At 46.5% G+C, this 27,363-nt stretch overlaps 1 protein-coding gene across 1 annotated transcript in view; it reads left to right on the forward strand.

Annotated features, from left to right (window-relative positions):
• LOC138581365 (rho GTPase-activating protein 24-like) overlaps window positions 1–27,363 on the forward strand; it is a 270,059-nt gene that overhangs the window by 93,205 nt on the left and 149,491 nt on the right. Inside the window, exon 3 of the mRNA XM_069652645.1 lies at window positions 15,952–16,159. Coding sequence (XP_069508746.1) covers window positions 15,952–16,159 — 208 coding nt within the window. The remainder of the gene's footprint in view (window positions 1–15,951; window positions 16,160–27,363) is intronic.

Here is a 27,363-nt window from a genome sequence, read left to right on the forward strand (position 1 = left end):
TTTCATCGTGGTTACATGTCATTTAATGTTATTTCATGTGGGGTCATCAAGTTGAAAGGCCCTATGATATCACGTCTTGTGATGTCATCAGGTGTGTAATGCCACTTCTATTATCCCTGGCCTTTTGATGAATTGACGTCCCTGGAAGATATTAAATCATCTGCTTTTCTGCTGAAGAGGTTGTGGTACTGAAAAAGGTATTCACTGTTCCTGGTCATTTTCTCCACCTGGTATCACACCTGTCCCTTCTTTAGGAAAGGGCTTTGCATCCACTCAATTCCTGGAATAGAGGGGATCTGTCTGCCTTATGCCCTGATACTGCAGTAGGCTTTTATCTTGCTCGGTTATATCCAAGATAACATTTTTCTTTAGAAACTTGGTCATCCGTAGTTGCATGGAAAAGGAGGAGGCCATCGAACAGCAAATCCTGACTTTCTCTTGGGCCTCTTGTATCCATTTCGAGTCTTTAACCAAGCCTGCAATTGGATGTCTGAGCCAAGGAACATCTGCCTGGCTGATCTATCAACATGCCAAGTAGCCACTTCCAGCATTTCTTGAGAGACTTGCCAGAAATCCGACAACCCTAGTAGGAACAGTTCCTTACGGGCAATTGGAAAATCTGTCACACATTCTGTGATAATCTTTCACAGTTTGACAGTGGAGATGGCCAGGATCCCACCTATGCAGGGCACTGTTGACTTGGACATTTTTGCCCTTCACCTAAAGGGCTTTCTCGCTTCTGGTGTTAAACTGGTTACGTGGCTGAATTTGAAGGAGGTCTTACCTTTGCTAGTGCTTCTGAAACATCAGAAGGACTTGCTAGAAGGTTGGAACCAAGTAACGCTTTTTCCTGTGGAGGAGTTGGAAATTTACCATTTAACCTTTTATTAACTTGGATAACCAAGTGTAGACCATCCTAGACTTTTTTGACTTCCTATAAATAAACCCCTCGTTGATGCTGGATACCTGTTCTCTCCATCTTAGCCCAGGGTTCCACTGCTAAGACACCTGTCCCTTGAAGTGGAGGAGGGCTCAGTTGTGCCTCCAGGAGTTCCTTCACTTATAGTTGAGGGAATCACCTCATTCCCCTCAATATCCTCGCAAACCATCTGTTTGTTGGCCTGACCAGAGCAATTCCCCCACACAGCGGGATCTTTAAGAGGAGGCGGATGGCAGAGGAGAGCGTCATGGCAAAGTCAGAGGAGGATCTGGCTGTTGTGGAGCTGGTGAGGGAGGTGTTCAAGCATGAGCTGCAATATGATGCCCCTGAAATCATTTCTTACAGGTGGAGAGGTCATGGAAGTGTGAAAGCTGTTGAGATGGGGGTGTCAATGGGGACCTTGCAGGCCCCTTGCCCCACGTCAGTAGGGCCCAGGGGCAGGGCCTGATGTCACAAATCAGTCCACGTGAAGTGAGGTTCTGTTGCAGTGCTGCCACAAGGTTTTGTGAGGCACAGGGCTAGGAAAGTGTCAAGGCCACTCGCTATGTTTTGCTGTGGCACAGCAGCGCCACCAGCAAAGAGTCGCTAGGCCCGACTTCCTGCGTAGCACTCATAATGCATTCCCCCCTATCATTCTGTTATAATAATTTGTGTTTTTATAGAGCACTGAATACCAGAGTCCTCCCACTTCTAAATGCTGTAATAAGAGGAGTTATTATTTCCCCAATTAGTGGTACTCAATTTACCAACCCCTGGAGGATGAAAGGCTGAGTTGGCTCTGCCGCTTGATTAGAACTTGCGCAGGGCATGCTTATTATATGACAGAAGAGCACGTTTAACTCACTTGTTATCACCCAGTAATGCAGAGGTTTCCTTATTAGCGCTATATGTCTCTGGCCGCTAGTCAGGGAAGCAGACCAGGAGTTTGGAATCCCAGCAATGTGAGATGTGCGAATCATATTGATTAGTAATGTGGAAAGACCTTGTTATATATTCACCATTTGTAATTTCGTATGAAAGGTTCGATTGTGAAGTAAAACAGATGCATAAGTACAACAAAAAATTAAATAAGCAATCGCAGCAGCAAAACCTCAATAGCTGTAAACTGACCAACATGCCCCTATTCCATTAGTCTGTCACCATCGTAGAGCCGGACAAAGGTTTCCAAACCTATTCCATGCACCCCAGTGCACCAAAACGTTGGTCTCCCCAATTTAGCAAATTACATTTCATCATGATGGTAGGATAGGCATAGTTATGACTTTGTGTATTTTGTTTTTACTGCTTGCCCACGCTGGAGAAACATCCAACGCAACTCCAGGGCCCCATACAGGCCCCCTAAAAGAAGGCAGATGGCACTCCTTCCACTGAGTGAGTGTCTGTGCAGATGTTAGTCCATTGAAGCCGGGTATTACATTGCAAACGGTTGCATGGTTTGGTCATTGAGAAAGAAAGTTATTACTGTGCACTTCTCTACGCTCTCAAAAATGGAGGCAACAACCACACAAATTGGTTTCGGATTTGAATCGGCAGAGGCAAGCAGTGCAAACTCTCAGGAATGCAGGCAGAAGCCACATATCTTAAGACGAGACAGCGGGGTCTAAAGTATACACAACAAAGGACACTTTGTGAAAATAGCAGCACGCCCAGAGCACAATATAACAACGCCTAAAGATGTCATTTAGCCAAATAAAAGGTATGGGAATGTTGAACCACCCACCCCTGCCAGGTCTTGCTAGCATGTGTAACGGGGTGATCTTCCAACACACCTTATAGGGAGACAGGTGTAGGCGGGCACACAATATACAGCTAAACTCTTCACTTATAACTTGACCCGCCTCTTAACTGTCTCCAAACCCTGCTCTCCTGGGTTCGAGATCACCCTGATGTACTTTGATAGGAGGAAGCTTAGGGTAGGGAAGATCAAGCGATTAGGGGAGGTAGGTTTCCCAAATACCCCTAAGGAGGAAACACAAGATTAGAGTAACTGGAGCACAAGAGGCGGACAAAAGGAATGCTGGTGTACGGTTCTTTTTAAGCTTTCTTATATACTTTTCCAGTACACCAGCAGGGTTTTGTGAGGTTTTTTTTTACAAAAGGGGCAGAGCACAAGGCATTTTATACAGATTACACTAAACCTAGCAGCTGCATTACTAAAAAACACAAATATATAAAAAGAGTCCTTTAAAAATATAAAATGTCTTAAAAAATATATAGTCTTTACAGTGCACTGTATTAAAACTATTTATAAAGACCTTGCTTGTAAGACAACCTGGCCAGGGTTGTCTCAAGGTCCTTGCTGCTGGTCTCAACGTTTCTCCTTTTCTGTGCTCTTCTGTGGAGCTTCTTCTGTGGCAGGTGAGAGCAGCAGACAGCAGCAGACAGCAGCAGGCAGGGATGGAGGCCCCCAAAGTCTTAACTGGGCTGGGCTGCTTGGCAGGCAAGATGCAGCCCAGCACTCACTTGCAACGCGGGGGAGTCCCAAAGTCTTTATATGGGCTGGTCTGCGTATGTCAGATGCGGCCCAGCACATGGGGGCCCTGTGGGGATCCCCCAAAGCACTTTGTAACCTGGGCCACATCTGCCAGGTGTGGCCCAGTGAGTCCAGATGGGCCACCTGACTGGGGAGTGGCCCCTTCGCTTATATTAAGCCCAGAAGGGCTAAACACACATTGGGCACTCCCCTGCTATGGGGAGTGCCAGTAATTAGATGTGCCCGGGAATGTGGCCCCTGGGAGCAGCAGCAGTGATTAGGGCACTCCACTGCCTATCACGGGAGCGTTTACAGGGCCCAGGCAGTAGTGGCTACAGGCGCTGAGCAGAGCGCCATCAACCCTCTTGCAGGGTGCAAAGGTTGTTTCCGGTGCTCGGACTGCGCCGGCAACAGTATTTTTTTCTTTATTGAGTAGAGGGACCCTACCATGCACACGCACGAGGGTCCTTTACTCTAGTATTTCCTTTTTACTTCCTGATCCCCAGTGCAGCTCTTTCCCTTTTCCCCATGTTAGGATCCTACTCTAGTGACCTGGAATAAAAGGGCAATGCTTATTCATTTGACGTAGATGGAGAGATGTGCACCTTATGCACAAACTTTAGAGTTTGGGTCCCTGAACTCTACCACCTATCGAAAGGATCGACGGTGAGTAATGAGACTTGTGTAGGGACCACAAAATGGAACTCTCCTACTTGGAATTGTGAAGATTTTAACCTATATTCCATGCAGGTGTCTTGTCGCCTTGGTAAATTGGAAACTTTCTGTCTCTGCTCGTCCTTGGCTTGGATGTACACCGTGCCTCCGCTGGAAGCTCTGTCTGTCTGCCTCTAGCTGAAGCAGGCTGTCAGCATTTCCAAGTACTCGAAGTCTGTCTCATCTTTCCCATTCACTTCAGTGCACCTATGGCCTCCATTTTATGTTCATATGGCTTTCCGTGTTAGTCTCAGTTAATCATATGCAAGCTAGATATATGTATTTTTGATATCTTGCAGTCGCTGCTTAGCAAAGGATATTTGTGTGTGCCAGTCCTCTATCTGCCTGAGTTATACACCTCAGTTTTGTGTCTAGCAGTAATAAGCCAATGAGTGTTCATGTAGCTGAGTGCGTGGATACCTATATGCTTCATGTCTACGTGCACCTACGTCATGATGTCATTGATGTTAGGGATGACATCATCAGTTTCGAGGTTGTAGTCAATCCACTTGTTCGATCGAAGACAACTCTTTCTCCTCCATATTGTCAGCCGGGTATGGTTTGAATGGTTGTTTGAGTATGTAACGTTTCTCACACCTGCGTTATATATCGACGATGGTGATGCACGGCCTAGAAGTGATGTACATCTGTCATTTCTCTGCCTTTGGGCTGCGAGTCGGGTGGGGGTCACGAGGGCCGCACTTGGACCTCTGTCTTCATCTCACCTACTAGTGCAACAGAGATGACTCAAGCTAAAGCTGGATGAGCCTGACATGGCTTGGCCCGGCCCGAGTCAGTGCTCAAGCTCTGCTGTCACGACTCGCTCCCTTCGCTCCCGTTCCCGCCACTTGGGGGCATGTTTTGGGGCTTATTCCTTGCTGGACATTTCCTCCGAACCTAATGCCACAGTGCTGTAATGAATTGGGAGCGCTAAATCCCTATTTTCCAAACTACTTCCCTTCCGGATCCATTCCAGGTTTTTGGCAGCCAGCATGCTTCTTTAACCAAATGACTGTGCTTCCCAGAATGCCTGGCCCACTGCTCCACCTCCACCCTTGCAGGACAAGGTTGGGTGGAGGATAGCCAACACCTGTGGCTGCAGGTGCAGCAGTCAGCACACCTGAGGCGTGTGCTCGTTAAACAGCTTTAAAAGCCTCAGTCTCACTTCAGTCCAGCGCTGGTCATCGTTTGCAGTGTTCCTGTTTTTGACTAGTCCCTGGTCCCTGGTTCCTTGCCTTTGTACCTACTTCCTTGTTCCTGTTTTCTTGTTTCCTCCGCCCTGAATTTCGGATTCATGCGCTAATTGATTTCTGCTCCCTTGATTTCCCTTTTTGTCTTCCCCTGTTTGCAGGCAGCAATTCTCAGTGCTTTCCCCTTTTAGATGCAGCCCAGTTTGTCTGTGTTCTATATTTCTTTGACTCTGTCCTTTGCTGCTGTTACCCATTTGCCTTAGCCTTCCTCTTAGTTTAGTTTCCTGTCTTTTCCTTGGAGGGGTAGGGAGAAGTTTGCATAGGTTATTTCGTTTTTCCCTGCTCCTGATCCTTACTTTCTAGAGGATCCATTCCATGTTTTCCATTTCACTTCTGCATCCATTTCCCATTTGATCATTAGGTGTGGTGTGCGGTGGTAGCTAGCTCCTGTGTGAATGCTTATGTTTTCCCCACTAATTTGTAATCCCTATTCCAACTTAGGTATTTAGTTTTCTGCAGCGGATCACGCTCTGCTGCCTTCCAGTCTCCGCCCTTGCCCTGCCGGGCTCTCTACATTGCAGCGGATCTCGCTCTGCTGATTCCCAGCCTCAGCCCTTGTCCTCTGGGCTCCCTGCCCGGCAGCCTGCCTCATTCCGGCTGCCTTCAGCCCTTGTCCTCTGGACCTCCCTACTTCTCCCATTGCTGTTATAGCCTTTTCTGGGTCCCAGATTCATCAACAGGATTCGTGGGCTAGCTGACATTCAAGAGGTGTATCTCGTCCTCGTGAGTACAGTTCTTAAGTTCCCTTATGTAATACCATCAAGAGTGTTAGTACACAGATCCTGTCATTGCTGGCCCTCCACGTGGGTTTAGCGCTGTCAGTACCTGTAACAGCAATTGGGGGTAAGGTGCTTGCCGACTTTCCTCGCGGTCAGGTGCTTACCCCACATCCCTTTTCATATATTGGTTTTGATGTCACACTCTATTTGCACTCCTGGGTTCTAGCATACCTGAGTCGTTGTTCCTGGGTGCACATTTCCCTTGCCATATTTGCTGCCTTTGTACTCGCCTGACTAATCCTGACAGTATGACCAGCCCAAAATTCCCATTGAATATGGCAAGTTTAAGAAAGAAAGGCAGCAAGGCCTCTAACAAGTTTGTACAGAAAGCTTCCCCTACATTTACCTGTGACAATCAAATCACTAGTCCTGACTCCAATGAACTCCTTGTCACGAATGGGCATTTACGTGCAAAGTATTTTTCCCATAGGATGGCACATCCTACATGGCCTGCTCCTAGTTCTATCTTTGGTTTTGATCCCGATTCTATGTCAGCACAAGCCTTAGCCGCAGAAAACAACACACTGTTAGACTTATTATACGAGAGTACCTCTGTTGTTGAACCCCATGATTCCAGTTGTGCTTCACCTCAGATAGAACAGTTTCATGATACCAACATAAAGAATGGAGGGATTTCTTGCATAACTTCTGTTTTCTACCCTCAGTCTAACGCATACTCTGTTGCACAGGTACAGACTGTAGTCCCTAATGCCAAGAGGTCTAAAGTCAATAGTTTGTTTAAGGGAAACACAGACCAAGTTGGAAAGACAAACTATAAATCACAGAACCTGCAAGCAGTAGAGGACAATGTACAATCGATGCATATTCAGATTGCTAGTGCAGGATCCAGTCCTGATGCCACTATGCTTCCCCCTGTGCCTACTGATAGTGATGTACAGTTAATGCAGGGCATGCTAAGAGCTAAACTTGAGGAGTTAAGACAAAAACTCATTTCTGCACAAGAGGAAAATAAAACCTTACACTCTTTACTGAATACACCTCAGACTTTATCTGTTGATGTGGAGGAAGTGAACACTGTTCAGCCCCTGAGTGTAGAGACTTTGGTAAACCATGATATTTGTCGATATGTTAGATCTATTGGGAGTGAAGGTCTTTCGTCTAGCACAGCGCCTAATCTAGGCACGGGTTCTAACAATTGTTCTGCTGTTTATCAGGGATTGCAGTTAGCCGAAGAGTTACAAGCCACTCCTTTACCAAAAATACCCTGTGTAGCAGTTTTTCATAATTCTGAGCTAGCACACATACAAGCCTCTGATTCCCAAACACAATCCACAATGGTGGCATACACAGATTCAGTCACTACCCTAGGCTCTGGCCCTGCTCTTGATACAGCTGCTGAGACTGAAGTAGATGTTAAAGCTGATGTGGAAAACAACGTTACCTCTGGGTTCACTCTTCCTTCTGCCAATTCTGATCAATACGAACAGTCAGAGACAGTACAGATTTCATGTTCTGATGAACTCATTCCACAGGATACAGAATCAAAAGACCAGCAGGCGATTCCTGAACTGTTGATTGTTAATCTGCCTCTTTCAGAAGCTAAGACAGAGGAATGGACAATTGACGAAATCCTGATTAACAGAGACTTTACTATGGTGATTCCACTGGTTGATTTTGACTTCCACAAAGAAAGAGACTCTGTGTCACCCACTAAAGAAAAGGACTGCAAGGGTACGGTTCAGTCCTTGGTTACTGGAGCCAAGGAGTCTAATGCCCTAAAGGTGCCCTCCATTCCTGAGCCACTAATGTGTCTATCAACTTCTGAGACTTCTGTGTGTCCTCCTACAACCATTGACTCTTCTATAATTCAATCCACAGCCCTGCCGTCATCTTTGGCACACCTGTCTTCAACCAATGAACCGCAGCCATGTCTGCCATTTACTCAAGAGCCAGTCCCAAAGACCTGGACATGTTTGTATCCAGCAACCGAGATTGCTCCAGCTTGCATGCCTTCAGCCTCAAGGTTTCCCCTGACCTGCCTGTCTTCAGCTACAGTGACTCATCCTGCAGATCATCCTTCAGCCTTAGAGCCTCCGGTAGTCCATCAAAAGAGCATGTCTTCAGTCCCGGAGTATACTGAGTATTTGCCTTCAGTTCATGAGACACCTGTATCCTGCATAGCCTCGCTGCCAATATCAGAGGCATACCTGTCTACATCAAAAGATTTGGCTGTGTTTTCTTCTGCGCCAGCGATTCCTCCTGAATCCCTACCATTTACAGTCGATGAACGTCTAGCCTGCCTTTCTTTTGCTTCAGGAGGAGCACCAGAATGCCTGCCTTTTCCACAAGACGATTCTTCCAACTGCTTCATTTTAGCATCAGTGCCTCCTAAAGATGCAGCATCAGAGTTTGAGACTTTTGCCAGCTCCCGCTTCAGAGTCATCAAGCTGGACCAAGTGGTGAGTCAGAACCACTCACTTGGGTGTGCACAAGGGGTGGTGCAGACCGGCGTATTACCTACAGGACTTGTGCAACAGAATTCCGCCAAGAAGCACCAGTCGGGTGCTAGTAGCCAAAGGAAGGGAATGACTGCTGCAGTTCAAGATGCGTCTGTTATTGCTCCTTCTGCGAGTCTGCCTGAAATACCAAGTACTGCGTCTATCACTCCTATCAGGATGCCAAACATCCCTGCTGTGGTATCCCACGTGAAACAAGGTGGCTACACGACTGTCACCAGGAGTACCAGCCTCGTACAACCCATGGGACTTCCAGGCATCCAAGGCGTAGAATATGTGCAGTCAAACCTTAATCATTTTCAACCACAAGCCTTTTCCCAGATGGATGACAGAAAAAGATCTGAACCTCTACCTCAGCCGCCACCTTCTCTAATGGCTGAACATGAACATTTCCTGAAGCCAGCAACTTCCTCACCTCCCGCATGTCCGCTCTCGGCGGAAAGGCTAACAGAACTTCTACCATCCTCTAAGGCAAGTTGCACCAGCCTGCCTCCCTCCTCAAAGACTTACAAGGGTCCAATCCCAGTGACTGAGCTTCCTGGACCTTCCAACTCTGCTCCAGGTCCTGCAGGTTCTTCATGCCTTTCTTCGAACCATGAGTCTCTTCCTCACCAGAAGTCACCGTTTCCATCAGTATCACCTCCAAAGACAACACACTCCTATCATGGAAGCCCATCTGCCTTTGCCCACATGCCACCATTTCCATCAGTGCCACCTCCAAAGAAAAAGCACTCCCATCATGGAAAGAAGAAGTCTCGTACGGGTGGCGGGCACCCGAAGAGGGCCGTAGGAGGGGGTATACTGTCACGACTCGCTCCCTTCGCTCCCGTTCCCGCCACTTGGGGGCATGTTTTGGGGCTTATTCCTTGCTGGACATTTCCTCCGAACCTAATGCCACAGTGCTGTGATGAATTGGGAGCGCTAAATCCCTATTTTCCAAACTACTTCCCTTCCGGATCCATTCCAGGTTTTTGGCAGCCAGCATGCTTCTTTAACCAAATGACTGTGCTTCCCAGAATGCCTGGCCCACTGCTCCACCTCCACCCTTGCAGGACAAGGTTGGGTGGAGGATAGGCAACACCTGTGGCTGCAGGTGCAGCAGTCAGCACACCTGAGGCGTGTGCTCGTTAAACAGCTTTAAAAGCCTCAGTCTCACTTCAGTCCAGCGCTGGTCATCGTTTGCAGTGTTCCTGTTTTTGACTAGTCCCTGGTCCCTGGTTCCTTGCCTTTGTACCTACTTCCTTGTTCCTGTTTTCTTGTTTCCTCCGCCCTGAATTTCGGATTCATGCGCTAATTGATTTCTGCTCCCTTGATTTCCCTTTTTGTCTTCCCCTGTTTGCAGGCAGCAATTCTCAGTGCTTTCCCCTTTTAGATGCAGCCCAGTTTGTCTGTGTTCTATATTTCTTTGACTCTGTCCTTTGCTGCTCTTACCCATTTGCCTTAGCCTTCCTCTTAGTTTAGTTTCCTGTCTTTTCCTTGGAGGGGTAGGGAGAAGTTTGCATAGGTTATTTCGTTTTTCCCTGCTCCTGATCCTTACTTTCTAGAGGATCCATTCCATGTTTTCCATTTCACTTCTGCATCCATTTCCCATTTGATCATTAGGTGTGGTGTGCGGTGGTAGCTAGCTCCTGTGTGAATGCTTATGTTTTCCCCACTAATTTGTAATCCCTATTCCAACTTAGGTATTTAGTTTTCTGCAGCGGATCACGCTCTGCTGCCTTCCAGTCTCCGCCCTTGCCTTGCCGGGCTCTCTACATTGCAGCGGATCTCGCTCTGCTGATTCCCAGCCTCAGCCCTTGTCCTCTGGGCTCCCTGCCCGGCAGCCTGCCTCATTCCGGCTGCCTTCAGCCCTTGTCCTCTGGACCTCCCTACTTCTCCCATTGCTGTTATAGCCTTTTCTGGGTCCCAGATTCATCAACAGGATTCGTGGGCTAGCTGACATTCAAGAGGTGTATCTCGTCCTCGTGAGTACAGTTCTTAAGTTCCCTTATGTAATACCATCAAGAGTGTTAGTACACAGATCCTGTCATTGCTGGCCCTCCACGTGGGTTTAGCGCTGTCAGTACCTGTAACAGCAATTGGGGGTAAGGTGCTTGCCGACTTTCCTCGCGGTCAGGTGCTTACCCCACATCCCTTTTCATATATTGGTTTTGATGTCACACTCTATTTGCACTCCTGGGTTCTAGCATACCTGAGTCGTTGTTCCTGGGTGCACATTTCCCTTGCCATATTTGCTGCCTTTGTACTCGCCTGACTAATCCTGACATCTGCCCTAAACCTCCTCTCGGGTCAGTGCCTGCCCAAAGCAGGAACTGGTCATGAGCCCTGCCGACCGCCCCCCATCTGGGAATAAATGTGTTTAAAAAAAAATGCTCCCATCTGACATCCGGCCCCGTGCCGCTTGACTTCCTGTCCCGCCTCAGCCACTCATTGATTTGCTGGTACAGGACAAGAGTGCTTCCCAGCGTGGCCGTGAAGCAGCTGGTGACAAATTCAAAGGTAGTTGAACACTAAGAGTTGGCAGGCAGTGCCTACCAATTATATGTGCTCCTCTGCCACTCGTTCCTCTTCCCAACTGCTTCCCTACCCCCAAAATGCAATCATCCCCCTTTTTTCTACCCTTCCCCAGTGTGGCAAATCAACCTCCAGGGCACCAGGGGCCCAGGGATGAATATTTGTTTCTAAACCATCAATCGGCCCCACACCTCTAGTACACCAGAAGGGATCCGAACATATTGGAAACACAAGCAAATTATAAACCTCCTTGTCCAATTCTGGTTACCTGGATGGAACTACAGGCTTATCCTTGCAAAGGTTGTGGATCGTTGGTTAGTTGCAACACAGCGAAAATACAATTATTACCCGTTGATAAAAGGGACTGTCCAGTGAAGGTTGTTTAAAAATATCTACTTTATTATTATCACAACAGACGATTCTAGAACACTACAAAATACAACCCACCCTGTAAACGAATGCAGAGGACAGACAGTTTCAAAGAATGAAAAGGGATGCACTCTGGATACTGACAGCAAGGTAGCCGGTATAGTAAATAATCACAACAGTTCAAGGATACATGGTTTCAGCACAAAGGGAGCAATGGGTCGTAAAATGTCACTAGGGGCCTTTGGAGAAGGACCAGGGGGACAGAACCACAATGTACCTTGTTCTGTAGGAGTTCTTGGTGCTCGACAGGGTTGAGTCGGTTTCAGGGCACTCTGCAGCTTCTGCGACAGAGTTCAAGATGGGAGACAATTGTGGGTATCAGGCGGCAGGCGGTTTGGTGAGCAAAGCTGGACAGATGGCTATGGGCTGGCCTAAACAGCGGCTCAGGGTCAGGAATCCTTGTCTCAGTGCTGGTCAACGGTTCTGAAGCACTGGTTGAGGCGACTCAGACTGCTTTAGCGACTGCAGCATAACAACAGTCAGCGGTGCAGTCGTTTGCAGCTCGAGGGGCTCGACTGGCTCAAAAATGTCTTTTAAGGCAGACATCGGTAGATGCTTGTCAATGCACTCCTCCTAGCTTCTTCACTGGGCTTGTGTCGTCCTTTAAGGTGGGCGGCCCCAAGCTGAGGAGAGTGTTGCAGGCAGCTACCTTGTCCTTGGTTTGGTTCAGAGACTCTCTGGCAAAGTGCTGTTGAACAACTCCTGTAGTTGCCCAATTCCCACCTTTGTTTATGTGATGTATTTGACACAAAGTGCCCAAAATTCACATTTATTGTAAACTGTTTCATGCAAACACTTATATAATTTAAAAAAGCACTAGATGGTACTAAGAGATCCAACTGTAATCTATGATCAGTATGTAGGTAATTAAAAACCTCCTCATGAATTTACAAGATAGCACTATATCTGACCTCAAATGCCCACGATTTCTTATGTAATAATATGAATGCATTATTAATTAGTCTCAAAGTAATCCTTTCATCAATAGTTCATTATGACAGCATTTATTTAAATAATTATGAAACTCAATCTAATATAACCCCTTCTGTCAATATGCACTTAAAATGTTGAACATTCTTCAGGGGAGATCCCGATGAACAACTAGTGAGGAATGCAAACTTTCCTTGTCTAATAAACTTTCAAATACATTATTGTCCTTGCATTCCTTTTCTTGAAGTGCTACCTGGTATGCATAACACCAAACCTCCACTGTTATCTGTTCTTATTGAGGGAAGAGGGACCTACATTTATTAATAATAGCTTGACACAAAGTGCACCACAATAATAATTAGAGATATCAACTTTTTTTCAAAATAATGTATATTAAAAAGCCTCTAGTAGGAAATCATAAGGACCAGTCCTTCACTTCATGTGTCTGCAGTTCACAGTGGCTTTCCTAGAGCTGTACGTTGCTTCTTAACTCCTTCTGTATTTCACTGTCCATGTCAGACTACAGGTCCAGCTGAATAATAGCAAAGGTGGCTCGGGCGGGGGCATGCAATGTGATATGTTGGGATAGGGAGATATCGTCGCAGGAGAAGCCGTAAAATGACAATTCGATCATTTTTTTGACCAAATTTAGACGCAAATATATGTGGGGAGTGGTGGTTAAAGGTAATAATGATGGCCGGGGAAAGGGCAGGGGTGAGGTGGGGGCCTCTACCCGCATATATTATCAGCCAATGGTATAAAAGAAAAAAAAAAGAATTCGACAAAATCGAGTTTGACAAATTCTTTTTGTCAAAATCACCTAGAACCGATATGTTAACAGTCTATTTGTTCTATCAGAACGCTTTGGTAAATCACTGTAAAATTTGATGGCAAATGGCGTTCTGGTGAGTGACCTTCTGTGCACTATAGTCTTCGTCCCAACGGGCACGGGGCTCACTGTTATCCACAAAACCTCAAGGCCACGCACGGTTACAGAGCACACCACACCTGCACCCATGGAATTGCACTCTTGCCACTTCCCACGCTGACAGAGCTCCCATCCATCCGATCTACCAACCCCTCCATCCAGCAAAGCCTTTATCGATGAAATCACAGACCTCGTCACAACAGCCTCCATCAACAGCACAACTAACATCATCCTTGGGGTCTCAACCTACCCGACCGAGAACCACACCACTGAGAAAACAGAGAGACTTGAACAACTTATCATCATGGACATGAAGCAACTCATCACAGAACAAACCCAAAACAAAGGAAACACTCTCTGTTGGGATTATTGTAGATTAAAGTTTTCATTTTCCTAACGTACACCCTATGATTTAGCACCCCCTAATACACAATTCCACCCTCAAATTCTGGGATAGGAAACAGGCTGTATTTGGAGTAACACTCTAGTTTATTTAATGAAAAAATGCAATCAAAGGTGGTCGCCAAACGTTATGCTGGGGAAGTCACCACAATGGACCTCACACATAACCAGAAGGAAATCAACCTGCCTGTACAATTCTCACTCATTTTACAACGACATAATCGTTATAAAATAAATATATCTATAGCTAGACCTCCATTTCTAAGCAGTACAATATGGTTGGGTCTTTACATGCCACTTGTCAGCTGAAACAGGTTACTTCTTTGCTACTCAATCACAGCATAAACCACTGCTTTGTTTCAATGGCAATTCTTGACAGGTATTTATTTCCTCCAATATAAATGACAAGCATTGTTATCAGAGGAAAATGGCACAGAAAAACCACATTGCACTTTTCAGTCAAACAATTTAAAATGTTTGCATCGAATATACATTTTCCATGCGGAATGTGCAATGTGGTGTGGTGGGGATAGCATGTGCACATAGATTAAATACAGGCAATGCTAGGTTGCACTCAAATCTCCAGGCTTGGGTTTACGGAATCTGTGCTGTTAATTTAGAGCTCACAGGATATTGGCTCATCTGCTGTACATGGGAACACCGCTCTCTGATTTTATGGCGGTGTAGTAAGTATCCCTTCACGTCACAGATTGCATTCTATTGTAGCAGGGTTCTCCCCTTACTCTGGAGTGCGATGGGTGAGGATTGAATGTTCACTTAAAATGGCCTCGTATATATTCCTTGTATAATTTCTAATATGTAAGTTTGGCCATTTGACACATGAAAAATATAATTTCTCCATTCTTACTCTATTTACAGTTGCATAGCAACTATTTCCTTCCCATATACTTATGGAAAACAGGGGAATTAATTCTACCAGCAACTATCCGGTAGGGTGCAGAATGCTTCCCAGCACCGCAGAAACCCTAAGGTCAAGAAGGGTTCAATACAGAGAGTGCCCGTGCAGCAGCGTCTGGCTGTTGCCACATCCTAACATCCAGGACAAAGACAAAATTCAAGACAACCAAAGGACGTGAGCAAAATCTAACAAACAACCAAGACAATGACCAGGCACAAGCACACATCCAGAGCAAAGACCAAGACACTGGCTAGCAGCCAGATAGCAGCCACACATTGGAATGCCCTCCCGCCTAACCTCAGAATAATTCAGTCCCACCTAGCTTTCCACAAAGCACTCAAGACACAACTCTTCATCTAACCAACTATCTGTTTTGGTATGTCCTCTAAAAGAAAAACGTTATGAATGCTTTACGTGCAACTAAGAGACCTGTTGGTCAGATGTAACCTGCCTACTGAAAATTCCTTGTAATCTCTTGTAACAAGCGCCACGATGCCCCCGAGCTGCATGTGCGCTCTACAAATGCAAATAAATAAATAAATAGTTTAAAGAAGTATGCTTGCACACTTTAAAATCCCTGTGAGTGAGTGACTTGCAAAACATTGGGCCTCATTACGAGGTTGGAGGTAGCCTTGCCGGTTTTACCGACAAGGCTACCTCCATACCGGCAAGAAAATCCGGCTCCTGCGTTTGGGCAATTACTGTTTGGGCAATTACCGGGGTATTCCGGCCCCGTTCATAACGGTGCCGGTGCTACAGGCTTGCTGTGCTCGCAGGTGCCTTTCATTCCGCCAGGGCAGACCTGGTGGAATGAAAGGCACCCGCGAGCACAACTCAGAGTTTGCCGGTGCGGATACAACATTACAATTGTATCCGGACCAGCAACCTTGTAACGAGGCCCATTGTCCTGGGCGGATGGTGGAAGTCTAGGAGTTTTGAACTTGAACTAAGAAAGGACTCTGGAAAAGAAGACCATCTGGCGTATATACCCTGACACTGCATTTGATTTATCCCCCATTTTATCATTGTGTGCCTAGATCCTTCCCTTTTGATTTGCACCCTGCCTTGAAGTCCGTCGTTCAAGTTCTTCCTGGGCCATAGTTGCATGAAGGTGTTGAAACCAATTGGGGGGGTATGCAGAGATGTATTACATTATATTTGTGGTGAAGGTATTAATGGCTTTTTCTTTGTTGTAGGAGTCTTTGGACAGACACTTGAAAATACAATTCTATATGAAAGGCGGCACGGTGAACATGCAGCACCTGTGATCGTGGAACAGTGTGTAAATTTCATTAGAAGTTGGGGCCTACATGAAGTTGGACTCTTTCGACAACCAGGTCAACCCAGCCTCATTAAAGAGCTTCAGGAAGCATTTGATGCTGGGGAAAAGCTTACGTTTGATAGGTAAGGCATTGCTCCCAAACCAACAATATATATAAGGTAAATGTGAGTTGATCAAATCAGGCACACATTGTGACCCTTTATGCACAAACTTCATATTCCGTTTATTGTATTGTATTGTAGAATTCATTCATATAGCGCCTTTTCCCATTTGTATGGCCTCAAAGCGATCTGTGGTAGGAATGCCTTGGGGACCAATGTCCAGGTATGGGAAAGTTCTAAGAGGAGGCTTATGATGCGTGTGTGCATTTGGCCTACATTAGGACTTATGAGGGCTGGCTAGGCTCCAGTAAGCAACCCAAGAGGTCAGGCACGTGGGCGGGTGCTGAGGGAGTTGACAACAGAGCACTAGTGCAGGAGACTCGATATGTACCCAGCTAGACCAAATTTGTCACAGTTGTCGCTTTATTCTAATGGCAGAGGTGTTGAGGCAAGTCTGGTGATCCAGTGCAAAGTAGTTATGTGACCAGCCAGACCGAATTTGTCATAGTCGTAGATGCATTCTAACGTGTGTAGATGGATAGCCGTGCCTGTGGCCGATGTCCACCAAAGTGGTGCGTTTATACATACCTTAAACTCAGATGGAGCTTAATTTTGATGTCACATTGCCATCCGATCTTCTGTGGGGAAGAAAATGCCAGCCAACTTTTGTAGACTTTTCTAGGCACTATGGACTGGCTAGTGCAATAGACTGGTTGTACTAGAACATCTTCAAGGCGGGACAGACAGGCTACTATAGAAACTAGGCTAATGGGATTCTCTGAGGGCAATACACAGGTTACCTTTATAGTCTTACTACTTACCTGCCACGTTCTACAAACACTAACCAAAGCAGTCTAACATGCGCGATATGAAGGATACCTTCATGTAACCACTGTGCATTACAATGGCTAACCTAAGCAGTTATAAGTGCAAAGGAGGGTTACCAGCATATATCTTCGAGCGTCATGGGAGGGCTAAACATTGTAAGGCGTATATGCTCTAAGTGTTCCACATGTGTGAACCTGCATGTGCTTTCTACTAGTTGCAATGCTAGGCTGCCCGCATATCTAGGTACAACCCCATGGTTGTCCTTACAGGAATTGTAAGCGTGTAAGCCGGCTAACATCAAGAAACTGGCGGGTCCAGTACCAAGGCCCAAGAGCATGGGGGGCTAACCTGACTGATCTTTAAGCACAGCAGGGGCAGTCCTAACACATCTTCTTGGTGCAATTAACAGTCTGTCCTCTGAGGGCTTCAGGTGCTTAGGGCCAGTTCTCCCTTTGATCTTCAGACTGCTGGGTACAGGATATCATCTTAAACATCTGTGTGAATGGACAGGCTAATGAAAGAGAGCTACACCATTCCCGCTCCCTAGCGCCTGAAAATCCATCTAAGTGCATCTCGTTGCCTATCCCCAAAATCCATCCAAGTGCATTTTGAGAAATGTTTTTCTTAACACCCATACATGCTTGAAAATACCAACCATCTGGAAAAACAAAGCTTCTTACATGACATGGATTATCTGAAGCTTCTGAGCCCTAGGCCCTCATGTATCCTTCTGTTTGTACTATTCAATACATAAAGAGAAATGGATACTCAGCTACATGCAGCCAAAGAGGCCCTTCTAAGGTCTTATTTCCCTTTGAAAACATCCTAGTTAACATCTGCATGAAGGCACCTGGCAGAATATGTTATACGCAAAAGTAGACAAAGGAGTCATCTACCATGACTGCCTGCATCTTAGCATTCCCGCTCCTCCAGTGCTGACTTGGAGGCGCAGATCGCATGTGCAAGGTCAACATCAGACCAGATTACTAATAAAGGCTGTTCATGTTGTACTCAGGAGACCCCCGGCTGGCCCATATAGCCGAGGTTTGCTCCGAGAGTACTTTAAGACGAGATAGCTGCACCGAGATGGATGGGGGTGCAGATCGCATGTGCAAGGTCAACATCAGACCAGATTACTAATAAAGGCTGTTCATGTTGTACTCAGGAGACCCCCGGCTGGCCCATATAGCCGAGGTTTGCTCCGAGAGTACTTTAAGACGAGATAGCTGCACCGAGATGGATGGGGGTGCAGATCGCATGTGCAAGGTCAACATCAGACCAGATTACTAATAAAGGCTGTTCATGTTGTACTCAGGAGACCCCCGGCTGGCCCATATAGCTGAGGTTTGCTCCGAGAGTACTTTAAGACGAGATAGCTGCACCGAGATGGATGGGGGTGCAGATTGCATGTGCAAGGTCAACATCAGACCAGATTACTAATAAAGGCTGTTCATGTTGTACTCAGGAGACCCCCGGCTGGCCCATATAGCCGAGGTTTGCTCCGAGAGTACTTTAAGACGAGATAGCTGCACCGAGATGGATGGGGGTGCAGATCGCATGTGCAAGGTCAACATCAGACCAGATTACTAATAAAGGCTGTTCATGTTGTACTCAGGAGACCCCCGGCTGGCCCATATAGCCGAGGTTTGCTCCGAGAGTACTTTAAGACGAGATAGCTGCACCGAGATGGATGGGGGTGCAGATCGCATGTGCAAGGTCAACATCAGACCAGATTACTAATAAAGGCTGTTCATGTTGTACTCAGGAGACCCCCGGCTGGCCCATATAGCCGAGGTTTGCTCCGAGAGTACTTTAAGACGAGATAGCTGCACCGAGATGGATGGGGGTGCAGATCGCATGTGCAAGGTCAACATCAGACCAGATTACTAATAAAGGCTGTTCATGTTGTACTCAGGAGACCCCCGGCTGGCCCATATAGCCGAGGTTTGCTCCGAGAGTACTTTAAGACGAGATAGCTGCACCGAGATGGATGGGGGTGCAGATCGCATGTGCAAGGTCAACATCAGACCAGATTACTAATAAAGGCTGTTCATGTTGTACTCAGGAGACCCCCGGCTGGCCCATATAGCCGAGGTTTGCTCCGAGAGTACTTTAAGACGAGATAGCTGCACAGAGATGGATGGGGGTGCAGATCGCATGTGCAAGGTCAACATCAGACCAGATTACTAATAAAGGCTGTTCATGTTGTACTCAGGAGACCCCCGGCTGGCCCATATAGCCGAGGTTTGCTCCGAGAGTACTTTAAGACGAGATAGCTGCACCGAGATGGATGGGGGTGCAGATCGCATGTGCAAGGTCAACATCAGACCAGATTACTAATAAAGGCTGTTCATGTTGTACTCAGGAGACCCCCGGCTGGCCCATATAGCCGAGGTTTGCTCCGAGAGTACTTTAAGACGAGATAGCTGCACCGAGATGGATGGGGGTGCAGATCGCATGTGCAAGGTCAACATCAGACCAGATTACTAATAAAGGCTGTTCATGTTGTACTCAGGAGACCCCCGGCTGGCCCATATAGCCGAGGTTTGCTCCGAGAGTACTTTAAGACGAGATAGCTGCACCGAGATGGATGGGGGTGCAGATCGCATGTGCAAGGTCAACATCAGACCAGATTACTAATAAAGGCTGTTCATGTATTTGGGTGGGTTCACATGATGCCGGCTGTGCTAACCCCGCCCGCCTCATTATGTTACACAAAATATTTTTCTTTATTGCCTGAAATAAAGAATGGGAAGCATTTTCTTAAAAACGGATGTGGTCAATGCAAATGTTACCATGGGTTTAGGCGAACTGACTGCACTACACTAGATGTTTGCGTATATTGTTCTTACATTGTAAACCTACTCTCTAGATTGACGTTTGAAAAGTGTAAACTCAAATCACTTTTTCTGTTGATAAAAAGAAGTAAGATATTTCATGTATCATTCTTTATTTTATGCAAGGTTCAGAGACATTGGCTTGCTGGGTATGTCCTCAACCACTTCAAAGGAAATCATAGCCGTCTTGCAAGTGAGCCACGTGATTGCTCTTCAGTAGGCAGGGAATGACTTACCAGCTGCCTGTTGACTCATTCCATTTTGTACTTTTTTGCCTACTTTAGATGAATATATTTTTGTATTTACATGCATTCAGTGAAACAACTTGGATTTAGGGAGTGTATCCTGTAATCCTAACATGCCATAGTAACCTATGTTGATGAAACAAGTTAACCATTCCAAGAAAAATCTTCCATTGTAGGGATGATGTGGTTCCCGGGTGCACTATGGCGAGCCGCACTAACAGCAGGGCATGGCCGATGGGCATTCCCTTTGTGCCTGCAATACCCTCCGTGCATGGCCTGTAGCAACGCCCTGCATGTAGTTTGCTGATGGCATGGCCTTCAGCCCTTCTCAATGGCATTTCTACTGGTACTGCTTTCAAGGCATGGACTGTGGCCACCCTTACAGAAAGTTGCCATGTGCTGAGGCATGACGCCTGGTTGCTTTACAAGTTAAACATGGCGTGTTGCAATGGATTTCAGGTAATTCAAGCATGGGGTGACCTTTGCCCATGTTCTGGAAATGCTACCCACTGGTTCAGGGTTCTGCAACCTTTGTCTCTCCATATGTGTTTTACAGCAATTCCCATAATATCTGGCTATTGACTAGGCTGGTTAGGGATGATGGGAGTTGTAGTCTGGAGAACCAAAGGTTGCAGGGCTCTGCACTAGTGAGCCCTCAACCCTTAACAGGGGTTTGTGAATCCATACGCCACATATTCCTACCTTACTGCGCGTGCGAGCGGCTGTGCAGAAATAGTGAATTGCCCTACCCCTGCGACCAACGGCTGACCTGCAGATCCTTCATAAAGATAGGTACATTGAGGGCATTTCTACCCTTAAGGGGCATACATTGTTCCTCTCTTGTGCCATTGCATGTCCCAAATGGATGCAATATGCCCCCACTGGACCAACATTTCTGTAGAAGGGGGTCTGCAGAACTAGGTTTGTGGACCCAAGTTGGTGGCCATAACCAACGTTTTCAGTATGGCTTCAATCAACCACATTACTACATTTCAATTCAAATGTGGGCTCTCCAGACCAATGTTGACCCAACTGACAACATATATATTTTATTTTGTTCCCTTTTTCAGTTGGACAGATTTTCCCGAAGTCAAAGTTGGTCTATCCACGAACTTTTGGTCCTAATTTGGTATCAAACTGTCAGGCTGTGTTTGCGCTACGCATGTGGAGAAATCCGCAAGTGATTTCCAATTAGAAGAGTAACTTTTGAGACCCCGGTATAAGTGTCCCCGCATCTTGACAAATTGGCAAAAAACTTTAGAAACAAAATTCAGAGGTGACTTTATAGCTTTTGGGGCAGGTTTTATGCAGTTTGACTTAGTGTGCTATCGAATGAAAAGAAACCATGATCTCTGAGTGGCTGTAGCCAGTCTGTGATGTCAACAATATCAACTGAAGCTTTCCTTCGGCTGTTTAAAATAACTAAATACAAGGCACAAACCATAAAAACAGACATAATAAAGAACAGGAATCAGCCCATCAGGTAAAAACTGTAAATACAAAAAACTACACCAATGAAGACCAAAACCCTGAAAGTAGGAGTAAATGAGTTTTTTTGCAATACATGCCAAAATAATGTGCAAAAGAAGGAAATGCGGGTTGACATATCACTTAATTGTCCAGCAAAGATGCAGACCCTTTCGCTATAGGGTGTGTTTGGTCAATGTCTCGGGAGGATAGCTCAGGGGTAACATGCTCACCTTGGAAGCAAGACGACACGGAACAACACAGGTTCGACCCCCGGGTCCGCGCTTAGAAACCTCTGGGTATTAAGTGCGTTATAAATATCCTATCATACCAATGACCTGCAGTTTTGAATAAGAAAGTAGATTAAAATGGTTTTACCCCCTTCCCTGAACCCCACCTCACTGAATCCTACATAGATGAACCACAGCCCCGAAAACAGTGCTCTCCAACAGCTGAACTCAGAGACGGAAGACTCACCATGGCCGTCATTTGCTTTGAGGGCCCTGGTGCAGGAGTGGTTCCGGCTGAGCAGTAGGGGGCAGTGTTGTGGGTGAGGGGGGTTGATGTGGTGTCAGACTGCAAGGGAGGTAAGCAGGCTTCCTTGGGGTTGTGGGGAGTAGGCCAGAGGCATGAGGAGAAAGGAATGGCCCAAGGGGAATGAGAGCGGTCTGGAGTGACGGTGGAACAGAGGACAACATACTGGGTATGGGGGAGGTTGAAACCCCACCTTTAAAAACAGTCCACAGGATCCCCCCCATTAAGGACAGTGGGCTCAAGACAGCCGTTTTGTGGAGACAGAATCGGCGAGCGCCCTACACCAGAGGAGTTACAATGGGGAAGGTTTGGCGTGTGGGGTCAGAGGACCGAGAATCTGGTGTGCTGGATTCAGCATATACAACATTTAATTGTTTTTTTTATATCCCACTTCATGCCGGAGACCAGCCGCTAAGCGTGGGACTGGGTTTCAAAGCTGAGCATAGACTTGTGTCCAAGACGAGCGCATTGCCCTAAAGCTAACATCCGGGCCGACATAGATCTGATTATAACGAAAAGGAGCCAGGAGTCCACTTGCCCTTTGGTCTGAATTCAGTGGCATATAGGTTTCAAGACCCTTGGGGTGATTACGTTGCATACAGGCTTTGAATAAGCTCTTTCATATCACAGACTGTTCTCAAGCAGTTACATCACAAACCAGAAGCCTAGCACACAGCAAATCACTAGCAACAAGGGGATTGTGATTCAGATGAGAAAACAAAAACGCTGGGCCGAGCACCACTAGCTCGGAAATAATGTAGCCAGGTAAAAGATGCTGGCATACATCAGTTATTGGACTTTCTGTCAAGGCACCATGATCCTTTCGACAAGTAGGAGCTGAGCATAAAATGGAGTCGACCTTCATCTGATCAGACAGATAGCCCATACCAAGATATGGTGTTATGCAATTACGACTGCATTAACAGAGTAGAGCAACAGTGGGAGATGTTGCCCACCTAACCGTGGCCTTTCAGGACCAGACCCTCTAATGACCTCCCTCAAGCTGTTGGCACTGTAGTTATACACTTGCGAGGCAAGAACACATCCCCGGCTGGCACCTCTGTCATTGTGGAATGATGGTGTTACATCCCTTGTTTGCTCAACTCTGAGTGCTTCTCTAAGCTCAATATTGCACGGCCCAGGCCCATCTATGCTGGTCCCTTCCATAATTTCTGCCTGTTTACACGGTCAAAGGCACTGCTCAGGTCCATAATATCCAAGTAACGTGGGCTATCCCAGACCAACCACATAATATATTTAGGGCCTGACGATTCATAGAATTTTTTGCCCACTGAAAAAAGACTTTGCACACTTTTCAGTGCGCAAAACTCCTTATGCCAATTTATGGATCCGACTTTAGATGCTTTTCCGGGACCTTGCGGGGACTTTGCGTCCTTAACGTCTTTGCATGCAGTCAAGCGCTTTGCGCGAGACTCCACGCAAAGTGTGGGATGGCCTACGCAAGGAAATAAATAGGGGGTGGAACATGCATATTCGCCTTTACCCACGCAGAATGAGGAATAACAAGTAATTACGTGGGTGTGTCGAGGGACGGGCTACGCAAATAAATTGAATGCCCAGCAATGTGCAAACCCAAGTGTATTCATGGATCTGAATGCGCAACGTCACGTTGGGGAAAGATGCATACATAGCTTGCGATCTCACCGCCACATGATAGGAGGCGCAAAGTCCCAATTGCATAGGAACCGACGTGCAAAGTTAAGGCACAGTCCAGTCAGGAATTTAGAGGGGCCGGCATGCAGTTGAGGTGCTGATTGATGTTAGGGGTGTCACATGCAGATTAGCGGGGTTCAGCCATCATTTATGGGGGTTAACACACAGTTTTACCGTGAGCCGACTTGAGTTACGTGAAATGTAATGCATTTTATCAGGGTGCAGTTAGGAGTTACGGGGGACCATATGCAGTATCACCGGGGTGCTGCCTTGATTTCAGGGGACGGTCCACAGTATTGACGGGGTGCATGTTGACAGGGATGAGGACTGCGCAAAGGTTGGTATATGTGACTGTATCTGCTTTGCATGGGTGCGTGTCGTGGACGTTCCAGGTGCAACTCGATTTTCTTTGCGCATCGGGTTACTTTGCCCCTCGAATTCCAGGAACACGCAGAGCGCACAAAGAAAACTTTGCATGCTGGTACGTGCAAAGTCATTTTCGGCACGAGGGACTTTGCAGGATTTCTGCGCACATTCTATGAACCGGGCCCAAAGTGTTTTATTATCACATGTTGATTGTTTGTATCTAATCTTTTAAAAGGCTTCCTTCTCTATAGTCACTGCCTCGCAGTTATCATAGAACATCATACAAAGCCTTCAGGAAACACGCTTAAAAAAACAAACAATGCAGGCATATTCTGCTTATGCACTACAGAGACAAACTTGATCACCAATCTAACAAGTGGAATGTATACTACTTTGTCCCGATAAAGTGTTAGTAGTAGTGAAACAAATGTTGGCATATAGACAGGAATTCTTTGAGAATAATAGAATGCATTCACGCTTCTAGACTAAACCTGCACAGCTTTGTATGATGTATTATGGTAACGTTGTGCCTGTCAGTATTGAGAACGCAGTCTTACAGACTATTATGTATACTGACCCTTGACAACCTCTGTGTGTCTCCCAGCCAATCCACAGGCTCGGAAAAGGCGCTGTTTCTACTCATACAAGCCTGCTTTCGAAGCTTTCTAACAGCCGAGTTATCAAAAGCTGCAACTGTTCTTTCACTTACCCTATTTGCTTGTGTTTCCTCTGCTTCTTCTCCGGCTGTCCTCTCCTCTCATTTGCACATAATGAAAATTGAAAGAGGACTGTATCGTTTTTTCTTCTTCAAAAAGAGCAACTTTTATTTTTCACATAGGTGTAACTTTTAGGGCCGACTTTGTAATCACGATTGTGAACTTTGCATGATGACGCCTGCAAGAAAAACATGCCAGTGTGTCTAGTTACTAATGACGATAAAATCCAAGGTGGCAGGCTATACTGGCTGCCAATGGCATTGCTTCCCTTGGTAACTCAGGCTCAGGGGGCGTTATCACTACAGCATTGATTGCATTAATCACAAACTCCAAAAAAGTGTAAAACCCCAATAACCTGACCCGCAAAATCAGCAGACGTTTCAGAGTAAAATTCTACAGATTCACAATCAACTCCCATGGAACGTAAAACCACTTTTAAGCATCCACCCAACTCAACTAATCCATTCTCTACAGCATTACATTGCCTCCGTTTCCAGACTGGGCTTAGGGATTTGGCTCTTGAGAAGGTGATCTGCCGCTTGTCAGTCAATCAAACAGTGGTCTAAGCCACACAGAGCGCAGGCTGCTGTAGAAGAGACAGGGGGCAGAGACAAGGCAAGGCGGTTCCCACATCGTCATGCAATCAATGCAGCAGCAGTCCCAGTCCCGGCTGCTGATGCATCGGTCCCGGTAGACCCCTACAAAATCAGCAGTGGGAGCGGGCTGACCATCAACTGGATGTAATGTCTAGTCTGGGGCAGAGACATAGGAGCTATGTATGCTTCTTAGCAACAGTAGCTCGTAAAATTAAAATAATGCAGGGAAGTAAGGGTACTAGTTTTGGGGGTGGAAAGGGGTTTGTTAACATTCCTGGAGTATGCTAAGCCTTCCAGAACCCAAGATGTACATGGTCGTCTCTGGTCCTGCTCCGCCATGGCATCATTATTCCTCTTTCCAACGGGAGATCTATCATGGCTTCCTGGTCGCATGAGCCCTGTTGTGTGACTAAATCCTCCCCAACAGCATGCGACCTCCAGCAGATCTCCTGTGGGGGCTATATCCATCTCTAACTGCATTAGAGTTCTCTTGACTCCGCCCACCCCCTCAAATGCCCAGGATCTTTCTGGAAAAATCATTCCACAATTTGCTAGGTTTGGAGCAGGTTTGGTCACTCAAACACCCGCCGCATCACTGCCTTTTCCTGATAACTATGAAGCCCGTCCTAGCATCCAGTCGCCTCCATCTATTGATAGCACTGAATCGGACTCCCAAATAGTCCCATTTGAATACTTGTTCCAAAGGGTTTCCCTTAACCACGAAGTGGAATATTTCCCCCCCCCCACCTTGGGTTTTTCCTCATAACCATAAACGTAGAATTATACTCATGGAACTGCCATCACAGAAGGTTTCCAAACTTGTCGCAAGGGTAACCAGGGCCGTCTACCCCTTACCAAGAGAACCATGTCATTTGCAAAGAGTATCACATGTACCACTCTTGCCTTCCCTGGATGTGTCCTGTGGAACCCCTGCCAGAGCATCCGCCACCCTGTTGATGTAAGAATTGAGCAGTGATAGAGTGAGCACACAGCCCTGCCTTAGCCTTTTATGAACTGGGAATGGATGTGGCAACTGCACCGAGAGGGCCAAACATAACCCTTGTTTGGTTACATGAGTCTAAGGCCACAAAAGGGTTAACAAGGCCCTCTGGATCCCATCCTGTAAAACTCCGGCCATTTTTTGGCATGATTGACTGAACCAGACTCCTGCTTGAGTTCAACAAAGTGCAAGTAGAGCACACTTCTTTTTCCCGTCACATATTCTGCAGGTACCAGATCGAGAAGGAAGCACTGCCTCATGGGGCCCACCCTTCCCGGAAACCCGGCGGAGCCAGGCTGGAATACTTTCCCTTTTCCATCCATCCTCTCCAGCAGGACCTTACCAAGTGGCCTTTGAGAATTGGTAGGAGCCATCTCCCATCTACTTTTGTAAAAAAAAAAAAAAAAAAAAAGGGCACAATTACTGGCTCGTTTTATAAAGGTAGGATGTACCTTCTTTCAATATCACACTGAACACATTAACTCAATAATCAGAAATGTGTAGGGGTCTGCATCTACGAAATCATGACCTGGGCCTCAACCCTTCTGCTGACCCTGGGCCCGCTGAACTTCCTGGATATTAAACGCCTGCATTCAGCAATCCTCATGGGGCTCCATGACATGGGAGTCACTTGCAAAAAAATACCTTTGGCCACATTAATCTGCCCACCCTCAAATATCTTATCAATTAAATCATGCAGCTTTCCTCTGCCATAAATGAGTGTTCACAAGAGCATCTCGCTGTTACTAGCTAACCCCCATAATGGACGGCCATCTTTTAAATTGACGGTATGCTTTAGTTCCTTGCAGCCCTCTTCTTGCCTGGACTGGACCGGGCACTTGTGGTCTGCTATCAGATAAACTATACATGGTAATCTCCCTTGAAGTCTACTTGAGGGATTTCACAAAAGCAGTCTTGACCTGGTGGTCTCCTTCATCACATTTCGCTTAGATTCCCAAGGG

Source organism: Ambystoma mexicanum, chromosome 3p (genome assembly GCF_040938575.1).
Source record: "Ambystoma mexicanum isolate Mex_15411 chromosome 3p, UKY_AmexF1_1, whole genome shotgun sequence".
NCBI lineage: Eukaryota > Metazoa > Chordata > Amphibia > Caudata > Ambystomatidae > Ambystoma > Ambystoma mexicanum.